We start from the raw sequence: 20,426 nt of genomic DNA, 5'->3' as shown, positions 1-20,426 counted from the left end.
TTTGAGACAAGGAACGCTTTCAAGTGCTGTGACTAGAAATGACTCGTTTACTGCGGAGATATTCTGGGCGCTAAAGGTAATCAAAGCTCACTACTCCTTCAAGTCGTGTGAGGATACAGCCCAGTTGTTCCAGGCCATGTTTCCCGATAGTCAGATAGCCACAAGATTTGCGTGCGGTGAACGCAAGTGTGCATATCTCTACACGTTTGGACTATCTTCATAACAAGGTAAAGAAGAGAATGAGAATGCGAGATTGTGAAAGCAGCCATAACATTTATATCCTGTTTATTCCGAACATGCATATTTGATGTTTGAACATCTCATCTCATTATCTCATTATCTCTAGCCGCTTTATCCTTCTACAGGGTCGCAGGCAAGCTGGAGCCTATTCCAGCTGACTATGGGCGAAAGGCGGGGTACACCCTGGACAAGTCGCCAGGTCATCACAGGGCTGACACATAGACACAGACAACCATTCACACTCACATTCACACCTACGGTCAATTTAGAGTCACCAGTTAACCTAACCTGCATGTCTTTGGACTGTGGGGGAAACCGGAGCACCCGGAGGAAACCCACACGGACACGGGGAGAACATGCAAACTCCGCACAGAAAGACCCTCGCCGGCCACGGGGCTCGAACCCAGGACCTTCTTGCTGTGAGGCGACAGCGCTAACCACTACACCACCGTGCCGCCCATGTTTGAACATGTTGATCGAATAACAACGCAAACAATGGACTCCAGTCTTCAGCTCAGACAAAATAAGTGAGAAGGAATGAGGTGAATGCAGCACCAAATAAGAGAAGCAGAAAGAATGTAACTCAAGAAAACCCCTATTAATCCATTAAATGTCTAGGTTCACATCCATGAACCCCTACTACAACACACTTTTCCTATTAGTTTCACTGTAGTTACTGAATAAATAAACTTAAATGGTTATAATGTGGAAAATTCCTTTTAATTTTGTTCTAAGGGTGTGCACATTTTGGTTGCATCGTCGCTTCTATTAAACACTTTTATTTTGTACTAACTATGGTTTACATAATATTTGGCATATATATACAGTTGTGGTCAGACGTTTACATACAGTGACATGAATGTCATTTTGGATATGAATGTCATGGCAATATTTGGGCTTTCAGTAATTTCTTTGAACTGTTCTTTTTCTGTGGCAGAATGTACAGCATACATCTTTAATTAAAAAAAACAATAGAATTTGGTGCACAAGTTTTAATTTTCTTTGTGTTTTCTGAAATCAATACAGGGTCAAAAGTATACATACAGCACACCTAATATTGACATTTTAGAGGTTATGCGTAGTCAGGGAAACTTGTGGCCAACTCATGGAAAAGTCATGGAAATTTGTTGGTTAAAATGTGTACGAACCCTGAATAATAATTTAAGTTAAAAACAGTTAAAAATTAATAATTTAAGAACATAAAGAGAACATAATTTAAGAACATAGAAAAGAGTTTAGAACATAATTTAAGAACATAGAAAAGAGTTTAGAACATAGAAAAAGAACATAGAAAAGAGTTCCATGTTCTAAATCTTATGATGTGACATCACTATAGTGGTAACTATGGTAACTGACTGTGGATACCTTAGTTTCGAGTCAGAACGCGGTGGAAGCAAGTCTTTTGACCGTGCGCCAGATTTTGTGATTTACCTTGTTGTTTTTAAGTAAACATTTTAGAAAGACAAGGGAAGTTGTCATGTCTCGTCGCTCGCGTGGAAAAAGAATGTTTTTTTCGACTGACTCTAGAAATGGTACAGTAACCAAGGAAGAGCTAACGGAGTGCCATTACACCGCTGAAGGAGCCCTTTAAAATAGCAAAAGTAAATTCAAAGTCTTTATAATGGCTTGGACAAGGTTTTGGTTATTTCTAAGCAGATTACTTTTCATTCTGCTTTTCCTATTCCGAGCCCTAACCTATAGGCAGGTTCAGAAATAACAGATTGAATATTGACCAAGTTACTGTTAGTTATTTTACCTGATGACTACAGTAGTAGAAACAAGAGTCATCAGGAGATGATGTATCCCCCCCGGCCCCTGCATGAAACCCAACTCCAAAATTTCCTAAGTTGAATTGTTTGCCATGGAAATAGGGAAAAAATAAAAATCACATAAATCCCAAAATGTCAAAAGGCACAACTCCTCTAGTCACTTAACATAACTGTCAGGTTTCGTGAAAAAATTCGTAATGGTTTTTGAGTTATGCTCCGGAAACTAAAATGTTTATGGATGGACAGACGGACAGAGCGATAGCTATATCCCCCTGCATTATATGCCGGGGGGATAATAATGAATACCTTCAGCTTTAATTTGAGGATACCTAATCCCACATTTGGGTGATCAGTGTAGGAATTCCATCACTTTTTATACATGGCTCCCCCCCCCCCCCCCCCCAATTTTAACCTCCTTTTTAAGGGATCAAAAGTAATGGGACGCTCAGCTGTGAGTTCAGGAACCCTGGAGACCATAAGAAGCTCTAGAAATTATAGGAGTTCCTTCTTTGAGCTAATACCAAAGCTCCATAATTAAGAGAATATGGTAATGCATCAACCTGATTTTTTTGATGGCTATTGCGACCGGACGTCATCCATGTGATCATACGTGTAACACCAATCGTAAATGCAAGGCAACATATCTCATAAACACTTGCCCACCGGACAATGAAATTTGTATCTTGGTTTCCATAAGATGAATGGGTTTTTATCCAGCGCTTATTTTTATTTGCTTTTTTTTTTTTTAAATAACGTGGGATCATTTACAAACACATTTTATAGAAAACATTCACAACTGCGGGCAGCATGGTGGTGTAGTGGTTAGCGCTGTCGCCTCACAGCAAGAAGGTCCGGGTTCGAGCCCCGTGGCCGGCGAGGGCCTTTCTGTGTGGAGTTTGCATGTTCTCCCCGTGTCCGCGTGGGTTTCCTCCGGGTGCTCCGGTTTCCCCCACAGTCCAAAGACATGCAGGTTAGGTTAACTGGTGACTCTAAATTGACCGTAGGTGTGAATGTGAGTGTGAATGGTTGTCTGTGTCACTCAGTACGTTTACATGCACATCCAAATCGAGCTACTGTCGGTAATCGAACAAAGGGTCCCAGCAGGGGTGCCAGAGAAATCCAATCCTACATGCAACTGTGAAGTCAAGCTATTGTGTGAGGTGCATTGTGCACCCGAGCCACAGGTGGCGCTACATGCCCCATCATGTTGGTACACTTCCAGTTGTCGTCATGAAGAAGAGCTATAGTGTTGCCAGATACTGCTGACGTTTTCCAGCCCAAAACATGTTCAAATCCGCCAAAATGCACTTAAAATCTGGCAACATTGGCAGTTCCGTGTTCAAGCTGTTAGGCTTGCTCTAACAGACTGTATGGCTACAAACTGTCCTGCACAGACCACTGTTTTGTAAGACAACTTATTTTGCACAATTGTATATTTTTCTAAAGTCCATTTTTTGCTTCCAAAAAATATTTTTTTTGCTTACAATTTAACTTGTGTCTTAATAAACACACAAAGTTCAATTGTTTTGTTTTTATTGACATTCTTCAGATGTTGGACATGCACACACACACATATATATATATATATATATATATATATATATATATATATATATATATATATATATATACACACACACACACACACAAATACAGTGACTTGTTTATGTACACAATTCACAGCTATGCAACAGCTGTACAGATGTATTTGGTGATACAGTAAGTGAGCTAAATTTTAACAGTGCAAACAATGCCACAAAAAGAAAAGATTCATGCCGTTGTCATGATTCGTTGTCATGCCGACCGAGGCTGCTGTGTTTCCTGCTTGTGGTCTCGTCACTCGTCACTTCCGGAAGGGACAGTAAGTAGCTCGACTACTAGCTCGATAGGGTATACATGCACTAAGTAGCTCGGCAGAAATCGCATAATCTAGGTCGTGTAGCTCGATTCCGAGAAATCAAGTTCGGTTCAATTTCAGCCGAATTAAGGTGTATACATGGCATTTTGAACTTCGATTTCAGTCGAGCAACGGCAGAAATTCGATTCTCTCTATGTGCATGTAAACGCACTGTATGTGTCAGCCCTGTGATGACCTGGCGACTTGTCCAGGGTGTACCCCGCCTTTCGCCCGTAGTCAGCTGGGATAGGCTCCAGCTTGCCTGCGACCCTGTAGAACAGGATAAAGCGGCTAGAGATAATGAGTTGAGATGAGTGGACCAGCCGTCTGATTTCTCCGCTGGATATGCTTGGCCTCAGCAGCAGTATCTTGCCCTTACATGGAAAAAGCAAATGAACGGAGAACTGAATGAACAACTGAAAGTCAGATTGTTTCAAAACAATCGACCACAAGATCGGCCTTCAGGAAGCGAGAACACAGACGGATAAGCTCCGAATCTCATTTGGATATAAAACAACACCACTCATTGTTTACCTGCATTTAGATTAATAGGTAAACGTACCAATTAAGCACACTGAAGTCTATGTTCAGACATTTTTGAAATGCAGACCAATATTTTTAGGTGGAAATATTTATTTAAGCTGAAATATTAATGTCTCATCTAGCAAATCCTTACCTTGCTCATTTTTATTTGTACATTATTATAAATATATATTTATTTAAATGTAAAAAGTCTGGATGTGCTTAAAGGGTACATTTTGTACCCTTTAAGCCCACCCCTGGCCCAAATAAGCACACTGTAACATTTTGTTCCTTTAAAAGACAGTTTATTTCTGGATTTATATCTTATTATGGGCGGCACGGTGGTCTAGTGGTTAGCGCTGTCGCCTCACAGCAAGAAGGTCCTGGGTTCGAGCCCCGGGGCCGGCGAGGGCCTTTCTGTGTGGAGTTTGCATGTTCTCCCCGTGTCCGCGTGGGTTTCCTCCGGGTGCTCCGGTTTTCCCCACAGTCCAAAGACATGCAGGTTAGGTTAACTGGTGACTCTAAATTGACCGTAGGTGTGAATGGTTGTCTGTGTCTATGTGTCAGCCCTGTGATGACCTGGCGACTTGTCCAGGGTGTACCCCGCCTCTCGCCCGTAGTCAGCTGGGATAGGCTCCAGCTTGCCTGCGACCCTGTAGAAGGATAAAGCGGCTAGAGATAATGAGATGAGATGAGATATCTTATTATATGCATTTTAATTGAAGAGTGGCAACAACAATAAAATGTGAAAATATGATGGGGAGTGAGTGAAAACCAGCAAGAATGAACGGCACTGGTTCCTGTATCCCTAAAGACACACACAAACATGAACACAATTCTACAAAATATTCAAAGATACACTGAGGCTACGTTTACATTACGTCGAATCAGCGGATCATCAGATTAACGTTCTTAAAATGATTCGCGTTTACACTAAAACCGTTAGCCGTGCACACAGCAACACCAATACGCGGATACGCTCGGCTCCGCAGGCATCCTGCGCTCCAAATCACTCCACCCTGAACAGCGAGTGCCTTCTGGAGGGTGCGCACTCCGGCCCTGCGCAGCTCACAGAGTGCGCGAGTGAAGTGAACAAGCCACGATTCGGGACTGAGCCGCTGTGTGTGTGATCCCAGCGCATATCACTTATTACTTGCAAGTGGAAGGATGGCAAGCCTAAAGACAATCATAACTACACAATGGGCAGTATTTGCATCAGTATTTGCAGTATTTTCATACTTTTATACTCTTTAATGAAAGGTGATACAAGGCGGAAGTCCGCGCCGTTTTTCAGCAGTCGCGTCACATGACCAACGCCAGCGAATCAGGAAGGTGGATGTCACAGTGACGTTGTCCAATGAGACGCCAGCTAGAGCTCAGCACAGCGTATCCGCGTATTCTGAATGTTTACACAGCACCGGAGCTGATACGATCTAGATTGAATACGTGGACGCTGGCGGATTCCCGTTTCCCCGCTTTTCCAGGGGGGTTAATGTAAACGGACAGTGCATCCGCGAAGAAAACGAGACAGATACGGTCTAGTGTAAACGTAGCCTGAGGAAACTGTCAATACAGTACATTAAAAAAAAAATCCACAATCCATTATCCAGTTCATAAAAAACTGTCCTATACGCACAAGGCTTTGAGCTGCCTTTTGAAGACCTTTTCAACTTCATCGTAGTTTTTTTAAGTGAAACGGCCCAGCACCCTCCCCCTCCAGTTCTGCCTTGCACAAAAACAATTGTTTTTGTACATTTTCAATTTTATCTCTTGTTGGCAGGACATAGGTATTGTTTGGGCCCCTATTTAGAAATTTCACTATGTACTCCTCCCCATCGGGGGTGTGGAGACATTTACACTACGTTCAGACTGCAACCTGAAACGACCCATATCCAATTTGTTGTGAAATCCGATTTTTTTGTTAGGCTGTTCACATTACCAAATTATATGAGACTTGTATGCGATCTCCAATATGAACGGAAAACAACCCAAAAGTGTCCCGCATGCGCAAATTGACACGTAATAAGCACATCTACGTAATACGTAAAAAAAAAAAAAGCGCACTCTTCATGTTTCCACCAAAGAGGCGGGATTAGCCAACGCAGAATAGTGACGTTTGTCTCTTTTTGATGACGTGTAGGTCGCATGAATGCGACCTGTCCGGTCAGACTGCAGTCACATGTGAAAATAACGGATATGCATCGGAATTAGGACCACATATCCAAGCGGCCTGGGTCGCATGTGAAAAAAATCGGATCTGTGTCATTCAGATTGTCAATAACAAATCGGATACAGGTCGCATATGGGCAAAAAAATCGGATATGGGTCGTTTCAGGGTGCAGTCTGAACGTAGTCTTAGTGGGCGGCCAATGTAATAGGCTGGAGGAGAGGTGAACATGACGGCATAGTACACATCAGACTCAATAGTTAAAGATGGCTGAGTTGAACTTTTTGTGCCTGTTATCTTTACATCTCTCACTACGTTCAGACTGCAACCTGAAACGACCCATATCCGATTTGTTGTGAAATCCGATTTTTTTGTTAGGCCGTTCACATTACCAATTATATAAGACTTGTATGCGATCTCCAATATGAACAGAAAACGACCCAAAAGTGTCCCGCATGCTCAAATTGACACGTAATAAGCACATCTACCTAATACGTAAACAAACAAAAAAGCGCACTCTTCAAGTTTAATGATTTTCTTTTTTTGTTTGTTTGTTTAATTATCTGGTTAGTGTTGAAGTGTGAGGTCTCGTGTGTGTTTTTGTTTCTGAACTGAAATGAAAACGTGTAGCCTGGTAACGAGGGTTGACTCCTAAATGTCTCTCTAATTTCTATATAAGTGCACTACATGTTACTAGGAAGTAATGGATTTTTAAACTCTATATAGTGCACTCGAGCTTCAGTAGGCAGTCATTTGGGATACGGCCGCTGTATTACCAAACTCTTAATTCAGGCTTAATAATTTGCACATATTTATTTCGTCATATTAAACTTTTTCTACATTTTTATAAATATTTAGATTGTTTATAGCCAGCTGAATTCTGCAGCTTCTCTCAGCGCTGGCTCAAGGTGCATAAACACCAGTGCAGTTTGCTATGGAGATGAGACGAGACCTGGCGATGTGGTACAGGATGGTTTAAGTTATAAATCAGTTATAGAAACTGTTTTATTTAATCAGGCTAACAGATAAACATCCAGGTCCCTACCAAATCCACCATTAGCTTGATCAATTCTCATCTCATCACATCATCTCTAGCCGCTTTATCCTTCTACAGGGTCGCAGGCAAGCTGGAGCCTATCCCAGCTGACTACGGGCGAAAGGCGGGGTACACCCTGGACAAGTCGCCAGGTCATCACAGGGCTGACACATAGACACAGACAACCATTCACGCTCACATTCACACCTACGGTCAATTTAGAGTCACCAGTTAACCTAACCTGCATGTCTTTGGACTGTGGGGGAAACCGGAGCACCCGGAGGAAACCCACGCGGACACGGGGAGAACATGCAAACTCCACACAGAAAGGCCCTCGCCAGCCTCGGGGCTCGAACCCAGGACCTTCTTGCTGTGAGGCGACAGCGCTAACCACTACACCACCGTGCCGCCCTTTGATCAATTCTATAAAAGTCTATTTAAATTCTGAAAACTGTACAAATGTTGTTGTTTTCCACCAAAGAGGCGGGATTAGCCAACGCAGAATAGTGACGTTTGTCTCTTGTTGATGACGTGTAGGTCGCATGAATGCGACCTGTCCGGTCAGACTGCAGTCGCATGTGAAAATATCGGATATGCATCGGATTTAGGACCACATATCCAAGCGGCCTGGGTCGCATGTGAAAAAATCGGATCTGTGTCGTTCAGATTGTCAATGACAAATCGGATACAGGTCGCATATGGGCAAAAAAATCGGATATGGGTCGTTTCAGGGTGCAGTCTGAACGTAGTCTCTGTCTCCATCGCTTCCATGCCTGGGCTTTTGTGGCACTGCCTTTCCATCTCTATCCAGTTTCTTTTTAGGGCCCGAGCCCGAATGGGCGAAGGCCCTATTGCTCTTGTAAGAGTTCACTATTCTTCTTCTTCTTCTTCTTCTTCTTCCGTCTTCTTCTTCTTCTTCTTCTTCTTTATTTTTCTCCGCTGTTGGGCCATTTTCGGGGCGCTTGCCATGGGCGAAAACGCACAAAATTTGGCGCCACTTCTGAGAATTGCCACCGCTACTCAGAACCAGAAGCCCAAACTTGGCCGGGGCTCAGGGCCTCTATAGCGCCCCCTAAGTCGTTGTGATTTTGGCCTCCCGCGTTACGGTGCCTGGTTGCCATATAGTTTGTAGTAGTGGCATGCCATTTGGTACGCTTATGTATCTCACTAAGCCGGACAAAAATGTAATGCCAATGCATTAGCCACGCCCAACAGGAAGTGAGGTAATTTCACTTTTGTGCGAAATGCATGGCCACGAAGACGGCGCAACTCCTCCTAGACCGTTCATAGGAATGTCACCAAAATTGATACACATCATCTACAGACATGGCTGACAAAAGTTACTAAATACGTTTCACGTAGGATAAACCGGTCAGAAGTTATACGTCAATCAATTTTCACTTCAAAATTTTACATGCTTAAAAATTCATAACACATCTTCTAATTGCTCAAAACTGCTCATACTTCACACGCAAATCACTCATTGGGGTTCTGACATGTTACCCAATTTCTGTGATATTTCGCCACTGGGGGCGCTATTTTTGGGCAAAAAATCCATTCTTTCCTCAAATTTGGTCAAACTTCACGGCCACCCTCTTACTACCTGCCATGTCATGTATACCACATTTTGGGAATTTTCGTCCATGGGGGGCGCTGTTTTTGGCCGACGCCGTTGCTCCAAAACGCGTTTTTGGTTAATAACTCCATAATGCTTTTCCTTCACACCACTACCTTGTGATAGTACGTTGCTGTTGTAGACACTTATTTTTCCAACTCATAATCGCTCATGTACAGCATAGCGCCACCTACTGACATGGGAGAAACCAAAAAATTTATTCTTCAAAAATCTATATCTCATCTTCTATTTACTCAATTGTCATCAAACTTCATACGCAAATTCTTCATAGCTCACCTGACATATACGCCAAATTTTGTGCACTTTCGCCCCTGGGGGTGCTGGTTATGGCAGAAATGATATTGCAGCTTCTGATTTGTCACCCTTGGCAAGCAAACTCTTTACAAGACCCTTATTGGGGCGCTTGCCATGGTCGACAACGCACGAAATTTGGCTCCTTTTTCTTAGACTGCCACCGCTTCTGAGAACCAGAAGCCCAGATCCAGGCGGGCCTCAGGGCCTCTATAGCGCCCCCTAACGTGTTGTGATTTTTGCCTCTCGCATTAAGGTGCCTGCTTGGCATATAGTTTCTAGTTATTATTATTATTATTAGGGCCCGAGCACCGTACAGTGCGGGACCCTATTGTTTTTGAAGGATTATTATTATTATTATTATTATTATTAGGCCCCGAGCACCGTACAGTGCGAGACCCTACTGTTGCCATGTGTCCAATTCTGTGCTTTGTCGCCATTGTGGGTGTAATGTCTCTTGCCGAGGACGCTGTGGAAGGTTTTTCGCGGGGACGCATGCCCCCGCCCCCCTTGGCCGCTGGCGCGAGGGCCCGTCGAGGCCGCTTGCGGCTTTAATTTTTTGTTGTTCTCCCTCTTCAAATCTTTGGATTGCTCTCCTTTTTTCCGTTTCTCACCCTCAGCCAACCTGGACATGACCTCTGGAGAGGTTAGAGATTCTCCATACTTCATTGTACTAACACTCTGTTTTTTGGCGCTCTCCTTTTTGTGTGGCGTTATGTGTCTCAAGAAAAAGTCCTTAATGCTACTTGCCGTGGTGGCATCTTCCATGTTGTTCGGTTGGGCAGCAGGGATGGTTAGTTGTGGACTGGTGACATGAATGTTTTTTATTTTAAGGACATTGGAGCCTGGGATTGTTTCAACGTTCAAAACTATCTGAGACAGTGAGTCGGTGCTGTTTGTTGGCAATGTGAGGCACTCTTGGGGAGGAGACGCAGAGGTAGTCTGTGGTAGACTATTGCTGGAGTTCAGGGAGCACTCTGGTTGCTGCTGTGCACATTCTTCTGCATACGGTGTGTATGCATTTTGTTGCTTCACCCTCATTGGGTTCCATGGAAAAATCCCTGTGGCCTCAAACCCACTTCTGAGATTGTCGGATTTTAAAGAGGTTTCCAGGACCTCCTTCAGTTTAGCCGGGAAATCCTCCTTCCTAACCTTGTCCTTTGACACACGTGAATGGCACCTTAATTTCTTCCGCCACTGCCTCTTCACCTCCCCAAAGACTGCCTTGTCTAAAGGCTGAAGCAAGTGGGTAAGATTTGAAGGTAGGCGTAAAAGTTTAACGTTGTTCTCTTGTGCCATTTTTGCTAGATTCAAAGAAAATCTGTCTTTTGATTAGACTGTAATTTATCTTCTATATCCACAATCGTAAACAAACAAGATATATTCATGAACATTAATCTCTTAAATTTGTATTGAGTAGAGACCCAAGATGAGGGCTGAAATTTCATAAAATGTTGTTGAATGAGGGGTCTCTTCAGAGCAAAGTTTATGGACAGCTTTCAAAATGACCGCCAGGATGAGTCAGCAGAATTGTGGTCATATCAAAATATGCAGCTGAATGATTGGTTGCACAATACAGGAAATGTTTAATAACAACTGTATCTATTGGTTCATTTGTAAAGCCAGACTATTTCATGTGCATTTTATTAGTTATTTGAGTTTAAAGTTGGCAGTGTGCTTAAAGGGTACGTGAGCTTAATTGGTACGTTTACCTACATGTAACTTGTGTGTTTAAGTTACCGGTATAAGATTATTTAATTTGCTTCGGAATGTGATTCTCAGTTCATCTGATTTATTTAATTCGCCTTTTACGTTTTATCAGTGAAAATGCATGCATGTACATGTATGTTGCATAAGTTTTAACGCCTATCCTGTTTTAATGAGAGTCAACCCACAATCACTGAAGTCAAATCAGTCTTAGTTGAGCAAGTCGGTAACGGGGTTTCTTACTCTCACCATAAATTTTTATTTATATGACTTTGGTCTATAGCTGTCAAAGGCCTCGGTCTTAAAACCGGTTCCTGCTCTGACGTCACGCACTCAGGGCTGGCTGGCTCAGCGGGGCAGCTCGAATGCCAACTTTGCGGTCAATTTTAACTCTCGAAAATGTGTATTTTTTTTTATTCCCATTTATGCAGCATACAAGAGTCAAGGATGGAGATACTATCCACTCAGAAATTTATTTAAAAAAAAAGGTTCTGTGTATCTCCTTTAACGTAAACTCATCAGGAGCTTCGTTTTTAGGCAGTTTCTATATCAGAATCAGAATCATAAGCACTTTATTGTCAGGTATGTTACACACGCAAGGAATTTGACTCCGGTTCGGCTTAGCTTTCATAGTACAGACAGAAAGAAAGTATAGAAAGAAAAAAAAAACACACACACACAGAGAGAGTCTCACTGCAGTGAACTCCAGGGGGAGAATCGCGTTTCTACAGCGACGGCCTTGAAGGCAGTGCTGGCTGGGAGAGCCAAGATAAGATTGGAATTTGTTTAGACTTAAGATGGGTAGACGTGTCCTTTTCCGCTTAACCCGCTTGTCCATTCTGGCCACCAAAATGATCCATTTCTCTCTAAGTACGAGAGAGCAAAGTCCCGTGGCAGCCGTCTGCGGCGCCATCTTGGATAATGTACATTATTTAATTCCAACTCCAGTATGCTGTGGGAGACAGCTAAATAACAGTACATTTGACAACATACAAATATTGGACCTGACTGTACGTCACTCAGTTGTCTAGTTGACTGTCAAGACTATCAGTGCTGCTAAAACAAATCCATCCTAATAACAAATAAGTGATTTACGTATCCAAATATGTAAATGAAACACACCATAACTGATCATGTCTGTGAAGATTCTCAGTCATCCAGGTACATAGTAATCTGTGGTTGGTAGAAGAGAGCAACTGGACTTGCTTGATTGATTCTTGAAAACGTTTCACCTCTCATCTGAAAGGCTTCCTCAGTTCTGTCTGACTAATAGGGAGTATCAGGTATTTATCCTCTCATGGATCATCATAGAATCCGAATCAGAATTCTGATGGCTGCATTGTAAGTGGCTGATAAAAGATGTCTTACACCCACCTCTGTCCAGTTGCTCTCTTCTACCAACCACAGATTATTATGTACCTGGATGACTGAGAATCTTCACAGACATGTTTCTACGCACTTTGGGATGAGATCCCTTCGACTGGTGCGGGAGTATGAGAGGACTTCCAGAAAACTGGCAGACATCTTAGCCAGAGAGGATCGTTCATTTTTGCCAACCTGGAACGGCCATCACTGAACAGAGGTGGGTGTCTAACGCTACGTTCACACTGCAAGGCTTAATGCTCAATTCCGATTTTTTTGTGAAATCCGATTTTTTTGTGAGGTCGTTCACATTAACAAATATATGCGACTTGTATGTGATCCTCAGTATGAACGAAAAGCGACCTAAAAGTGTTCCGCATGCGCACTGCAGGATACGACGACGTCACACGCAGTGAGCATGGCCAGTGTTTACGGAAGTAAAACCGCCCGGTTGCGGTATGACTCATCCAATCTAGCTTGAATAGCTGCATCCCCCCAAATGGAAATCAGCTCCCTAACCTCTGCGTCCTTCCATTGAGAAGATTCAGAACCTTCACAGCCCGAAGCGTCCCTCGCATTGATGTCATGCGCAGGGGCGCAGATACGTTTTTTGAACTGGGAGGGACAAAAAACTGGGGGGGGGACAAAGCTGCCAGCAAACCAACCCCAACATGCCTGTCAAACTTGTTGTTAGTAACCATAGCAACCAAGCTCGAGCTCGCAACCTGTGCAGTCTGCGCAGCTCAACCAACCGAATATCAGTCTTTGTTTTGTTTTATGTGAGTTGTTGCAACTATATGTATACACTGCTGTGCACCTCAATAAACCGAATGGTAATTAGTCTTTTGATTTTTCCGTGAGGTTTGCCTTATGCAAAGAAAGACAGCATAGACGTTTTTTCCTCCCTATAAGTGGGGGGGACCGAACGAGGTGAATTTAAATATGACTCGTCCCCCCCTCTATCTGCGCCTGTGATTATGCGCCATGTTGTTGTAACTTTTTTGAGAGACCCGCCGCCTACTTCAGCGCAGAATAGTGACATTTGTGGCTTGTTGATGACGTGTAAGTCGGATGAATGCGACCTGGCGGTTCAGACTGAAGTCGCATATGAGAAGAGCGGATAGGAATCGGAATTAGCACCACATATCCAAACGGCCTGGGTCGGATTTGAAAAAATCGGATCTGTGTCGTTCATATTGTCAATAAAAGATCGGATACAGGTCACATATGGGCGAAAAGATCGGATTTGAGTCACTTCAGCCTGCAGTGTGAACGTAGCCTTTGACATCTTTTATCAGCCACCTACAATGCAGCCATCAGAATTCTGATTCTGATTCTATTATGATCCATGAGAGGATAAATACCTGATACTCATTAGTCAGACAGAACTGAGGAAGCCTTTCGGATGAGAGGTGAAACGTTTTCAAGAATCATCAAGCAAGTCCAGTTGCTCTCTTCTACCAACCACAAATTACCATAACTGATCGTGTCTCTCTGTTTCTCTCAGTGGAAAATGCTATGGATGCACTCCTGGAGTTGTCTGGTGCTGCTGAGGGGAAGACCACAACCTCTCCTTCGCCTTCAGGTTTTGAGATGGCTGCTGCTCTACTGGAACAACGTCCATCTCACACTCAACCATCTACAATGAGATCAGTCATACCAGCAGCGTCCGATTACAAAGAATCATCTCAGGAGCTCAGCCCAGGAACAACTTGCCTAACTGAAGAGTTTGATTCTCTCATTGACCAGGAACTGGAAGCTTTAACAATGCCCCAGCCTCTACCTTTCTCTATTACTCCTTCTACTGTTCCTCTACCTACTGAGTCGGTTCCCTGTTCCTCCGGTGTGCCACCGAGTCCCCTTCTAGCTCAAGAAGCTTTGCAAGAGCTTGATCAGCTAGATGTGGAAAGTTCCACATTTGGGTCTTTAAGCGAGCAGAGTTCCGAATCTCCTACCAAGATTGGTGGTGCTAAAAAAAATGCTTCACCAATAAATGAGCTCAGTTTGGGGGGTGCATCTTTGCCCCAGGAGAGTGACATCTCTGTTGATTTTAGTCACTTGACACATGATTCCAGCTCTGCAGCCCCAAGACCTTCAGCTTTTAAGGCCTACCGCAGACCTGAGCAGCTTCCGAAGCAAATATCAACACCTGTCCCACATTCTCAAAGTCTCCACAAGTTTTGGAATATTCAAACTCCAGAGTTCAAGCGCTGGATGGACGAACCAGCTTTTATCACACCTGTTGTGCAACCCCCTAACCCCTGGACAACAAATCCCACTTCCATGACTCAATGGATGCTTTCCAGGCCTGTTGGTCAAGCTCCTCTGAAGCCCTCAGCTACTGTTCCCAAGTCATGGATGCCTTCTCCTCAGAGTCGACTCAGATTGGAGGGGCAGGTACTGGTCCTACTCAGAGGGGCTCCCGGATCAGGCAAAAGTACACTTGCCAGGTATTAATTTATACCCATCATACCATAGCACCATACGTAACTTTGCCGTAATATCATTGTTCGTGGTGTTTTAGAGTATCTCCTTATAATGTTTAATTTTCTGAGAGGACAGCGCTGAATAGCAACTCTTCAATTATTCTTAACACAAATGGCTGAATCACAGTAGTTTGTTTTCCACCTGTTGTTTTCTCTTTAAAAATAGGCACGATTTTAAAAATCATGTGTAACATGACGCACCCTGCAGAGCTCAAATATATAAAAGATGTGAAAAACCTATCTTTGCCATCTTGATTTGCTTCACAACACTACAGCTGTAATGTAGACAGTTTATTATTGTACACAGTATAATATGAAAATTGACTGGACTGCAGATTGGCCAAGAACTTGTATTAATTTGTAACAGTTGTATAAAGTAAGTGCACACATTCAGCTGATTACTTAAACATCCAAACATTTCCAGTTAAAGTGCTGATGACACGTTTTTGACATCTTTGGCGATGTTTTATAACATAAAAAGTAATTCCTGATGATCCATATATTAATTCACGAAGGCGCCTATTTTACAAGTTATGATGATAAACGCAGCTATTTGGGCAAATTTGACAGGGCTGCAGCACCCAGGAGATGAAAGAGGAGGAGGAGCTATATGACGTCAGCGAAAGAACCTTCCTCCTAACTTACCAGTTTGTTGTTGATGCGGCAGGTGTTCAGTTTGTCATTATTAGTATTATTCTTATATATTTTATATATATATATATATATATATATATATATATATATGTTATTATGCCTTCGCGTTGTGTTGCCGGCTTTTGCTTCAAAACCTACAAGGATGGGGTAAGTTTATTCAAGTTTCCCAGAGATCCCGAGCTGCATGCGAAGTGGGTGAAGCAAGTCAGGCGCACTCATGACAAGTGGGAGCCCTCACCAACATCCGTCCTGTGCTCTGAACACTTCGATTTGGATTGGTTTGACACCCTTCCCAGCTTAAAAGAATCTCTTGGGTGTTCAGTTCATCACAAACGTGTTACTACCATCAGCAGTGCCTACACAGTGTTGCCAGATTGGGAGGTTTCCCGCCCAGTTGAGCGGTTTCAAGTGCATTTTGGTGGGTTTTGAACATATTTTGGGCTGGAAAACGTCAGTAGTATCTGTTGCCAGATACTGCTGAAATTTTCCAGCCCAAAATATGTTCAAAACCCACCAAAATGCACTTGAAACCGCCCAACTGGGCGGGATTCCTCCCAATCTGGCAACACTGCCAGTATTCCGGAGGGGGTCTACTAGTAGCTATGCCGGATCCAAAGACAGTCCTCCTGTCAGAACATGTGTTGTGAAACGACATAAGATAAAGGTACGTAGAGCTATAGATTCTACATGATAATCATAAATGTAATCATAAAGTCGGCGTGATATCAGTCATGTATTTGCTTGTGAAAGCTTGTGGCTTTCATGTAACTGCTGCCTAGCAACGAGAGGCAAAGGATAAAGAGGGTAGGCTATCATAGATCAACACAATTCTAGACTCCCAGAAGAGGAAGAGCTAGCACTAGAGAGTTCACCGGCGTTTTCATGCGCCATTTCCATTGAGTAGAACCAGAGTAGAACAGCCAGTGAACCGCAGCGTGTTCTTCCGCTGACGTCACAACATGGCCGCGAGCCACGGACCCAGTTTTCTTGCGCTGTGCAATTAAAAGTTGGATATTTGCGTAACAACAGCTTCTTTTCACGTAATTATAACAGAAATCTAACATGTTTGCCATGTTGTATAGTTTAAGAAATTGCATAGAGTCATGTTCGTGTCATCAGCCCTTTAAATATCAGTTCAACCATTAAATACATACAGTATCATTTTATGTGTAAGCATCGAGTCACTAGTGTGCACTAGGGTGTGTGTGTGTGTGTGTGTGTGTGTGTGTGTGTGTGTGTGTGTGTGTGTAGGGTTTGAGCAAACTGGATCTTATAGAACTGGGTTTTATATCTTGGTGGGGACCAAATGGTTGACATTGGGAGCACTTCTTTCTTTCTTTCTTTCTTTCTTTCTTTCTTTCTTTCTTTCTTTCTTTCTTTCTTTCTTTCTTTCTTTCTTTCTTTCTTCCTTCTTCCTTTTCCTTTCCCCTTCATTCCTTTCTCTTCCTTTCTTCTTCCTTTTCCTTTCCCCTTCATTCCTTTCCTTCTTCCTTTTCCTTTCCCCTTCATTCCTTTCCTTCTTTTCCTTCTTCCTTCCTTCATTTCCCTGTCCCTTCCTTCATTTCCCTTCCTTCCTTTCCTTTTTTTCCTTCCTTCCTTCCTTCCTTCCTTCCTTCCTTCCTTCCTTCCTTCCTTCCTTTCCCTCTTCCTTCCCACTCCTTCCTTCCTTTCCCTGTCTGTTCCTTCCTTCCTTCCTTCCTTCCTTCCTTTCCCTCTTCCTTCCCACTCCTTCCTTCCTTCCCCTGTCTGTTCCTTCCTTCCTTCCTTCCTTCCTTCCTTCCTTCCTTCCTTCCTTCCTTCCCCTCTTCCTTCCCACTCCTTCCTTCCTTTCCCTGTCTGTTCCTTCCTTCCTTCCCCTCTTCCTTCCCACTCCTTCCTTCCTTTCCCTGTCTGTTCCTTCCTTCCTTCCTTCCTTCCTTCCTTCCTTCCTTCCTTCCTGTTCCTTCCTTCCTTCCTTCCTTCCTGTTCCTTCCTTCCTGTTCCTTCCTTTCCCTTCCTTCCTTTCTTTCATTCTTTCCCTTCATTTCCCTTCCTTTCCCTCTTCCTTCCTTCTTTTCCCCCCTTCCTTCCTTCCTTCCTTCCTTCCTTCCTTCCTTCCTTCCTTCCTTCCTTCCTTCCTTCCTTCCTCTTTCCGTTCTTTCCTTGTCCTTTCTGTTCCTTCTTTTCTCTTCCTTTCTTCTTCCTTTTCCTTTCCCCTTCATTCCTTTCCTTCTTTTCCTTCCTTCTTCCTTCCTTCATTTCCCTGTCCCTTCCTTCATTTCCCTTCCTTCCTTTCCTTTTTTCCCTTCCTTCCTTCCTTCCTTCCTTCCTTCCTTCCTTCCTTCCTCTTTCCCTTCCTCTGTCTGTTCCTTCCTCTGTCTGTTCCTTCCTTTCCCTTTTCCTTCCTTCCTTCCTTCCTTCCTTCCTTCCTACCTTCCTTTTACTTTCCCTTCCTTCCTTCCTTCCTTCCTTCCTTCACCTTTCCTCTTCTTTCCTTCCTCTCTCTTCCCATCCTTCCTTCCTCCCCCCCCCCAAAAAAAGACGATTAAACAAACGGAAAGTGTTTCCTTTTGGTTCCTGACTGGGGTTAGTATTAGGTGTAGCATTGCATTAATGAGCTGTATTAATAATTGTTAGTGGAAGATATAGCAGGATAGTAAGACGTAGGGGTGTGTGTGTGTGTGTGTGTGTGTGTGTGTGTGTGTAAGACCATAACGCTGTGATCTTTCTTGTCCCCTGCAGTGCAATGTTGGAACAAAACCCAGGTGGAGTAGTCTTGAGTACTGATGAGTACTTCACCTACGATGGAGTGTACCATTTTGAGCCACACTTACTTGGAGAGGCCCATGCATGGAACCATCAGAGAGGTGAGCATTACACGATCATTTCCAAGCTTTCGTGTTTTTATTGATTTTTTTTTTTATATAAAAAGGCAGGTCAAAGTGCTTTACAGTGGAAAAATTATGGTCAGTGTACATTTTGGTCATTCTGTAAATGAGAAAATAAAAAAATTAATGGCGTTTCGATTTTCATTTCAAAATCCAAAAATGAGTAACAAGTATATTTAATTTTCCTGCCCAGAAACAGCATATAGAAAATTGAAAAATAACACAATTTTCATTTAAATCATAACAGAATGTGGTCATGATGATCTGCACAGTCTCCTCTGAAAGCATTGGATTGGAAAGGCTAATTCTTTTGAAAGTATTTTGCTATATGCTGAAAACATTTGGGTGAAGATGAGACAATAGATCAGATGTTCACTTTTCATTTCCTGGTATTTACATATTTCATTTGGGTTTGAGATGAATATGAAATGATTAGACTGAATTTCAACTTTCAATATTTCTTTCAAGAAAGAAACCGTGGGTGTGAAACCACGAGACATCTAACAGGTTGTTAGTACAGGTGTACGGGTGTGGTTTTTAACATTACACAACTTTTTCAGTCTTTTGTTGTCCCTGTCCCAACTATTTTGGAACGTGTTGCTGGCATCAAATTCAAAATGAGCATATGTTTTTCAAAAAACAATAAAAGTTTCAACATTTGATATGTTGTCTTTGTACTATTTTCAATGAAATATAGGGTTTCCATGATTTGCAAATCTTCACAATCTGTTTTTTTTTATTTACGTTTTACACAGTGTCCCAAATTTATGGAATTGGGGTTGTATGTGGTAAACAATAAAGTGTTAAAAAAAAAGGTGTGTGTGTGTGTGTGTGAGAGAGAGAGAGAGAGAGAGAGAGAGAGAGAGAAAGAATATAGAGTACTAGTCATAAGTTTGGACACACTTATTCAATGTTTTTTCTTTATTTTTATGAATTAAAAGTCACTTCCTGTCTTAAAGTATTGATGGATGTCATTTCTCTTTACTTAGTTGTTTGGTTCTTGATATAATATGGATGACTGCAGTTGTAGAATAGGGCTATTTACTGTATTTTTATTATTTACTGTTGGATCTCAAATGCTTTAAGAAGGCAACAAACTCGTCCACTAATCAACTTTTGACGAGACATACCTGTTAATTGAAAAGCATTCCAAGTGACTACCTCATGAAGCTGGTTAAGAGAATGCCAGTAGTGTGCAAAGCATCATCAAGGTACAGTGGTGCTTGAAAGTTTGTGAACCCTTTAGAATTTTCTATATTTCTGTATAAATATGACCTAAAACTTCATCAGATTTTCACACAAGTCCTAAAAGTAGATAAGGGCAATTGTCAACCTCACCATGCAAAAATAAAGCAACATGTAATACATCAAAACCACTCCCAGAGATATCACCTAGGCCTGTATTTTACAGATGTGAATAAGTTGAACCAATTTGTAACCAGCCTAATATGTCACTGTCAGTCTTTCTTTCTTATAATGTAAAACCCAAGCTAAAATCAACTTTGATCATGTACAATTCTATATTATTGCCACAAGCCACAGAAATGTATGCTAAAATCCACAAAACAGCAAAACAATAGCCATCCTAAATATTATTTAAGAACTTTGATAGTTTTAGCTGATATTTAGAGAGTTTTTCAAAGGGTTATGGTGGTTAAATTACTGATTTTCTAAACGTATGCCATGTCTATTTCAGACGCGTCACATCCATAACGGAATTTCGTCACATCCATAACGCTGACTTTTCCTTCCAAAACTCTGCATGAAATACAAAATATTTTAAACAAAGATT

The 20,426-nt window shown here is 42.4% G+C and overlaps 1 protein-coding gene across 1 annotated transcript in view; it reads left to right on the top strand.

Annotated features, from left to right (window-relative positions):
• The window catches only part of n4bp2 (NEDD4 binding protein 2), a 64,917-nt gene that overhangs the window by 6,862 nt on the left and 37,629 nt on the right, over positions 1–20,426 (top strand). Inside the window, exons 2-3 of the mRNA XM_060916504.1 lie at positions 14,135–15,077; positions 18,489–18,613. Of these exons, the coding sequence (XP_060772487.1) occupies positions 14,135–15,077; positions 18,489–18,613 (1,068 nt within the window). The remainder of the gene's footprint in view (positions 1–14,134; positions 15,078–18,488; positions 18,614–20,426) is intronic.

The sequence above is a fragment of the Neoarius graeffei genome, chromosome 3, assembly GCF_027579695.1.
Source record: "Neoarius graeffei isolate fNeoGra1 chromosome 3, fNeoGra1.pri, whole genome shotgun sequence".
NCBI classification, from domain to species: Eukaryota; Metazoa; Chordata; class Actinopteri; order Siluriformes; family Ariidae; genus Neoarius; species Neoarius graeffei.
Note: the sequence above shows the minus strand (reverse complement) of the source record. Positions and strands in the feature narration are given on the sequence as shown.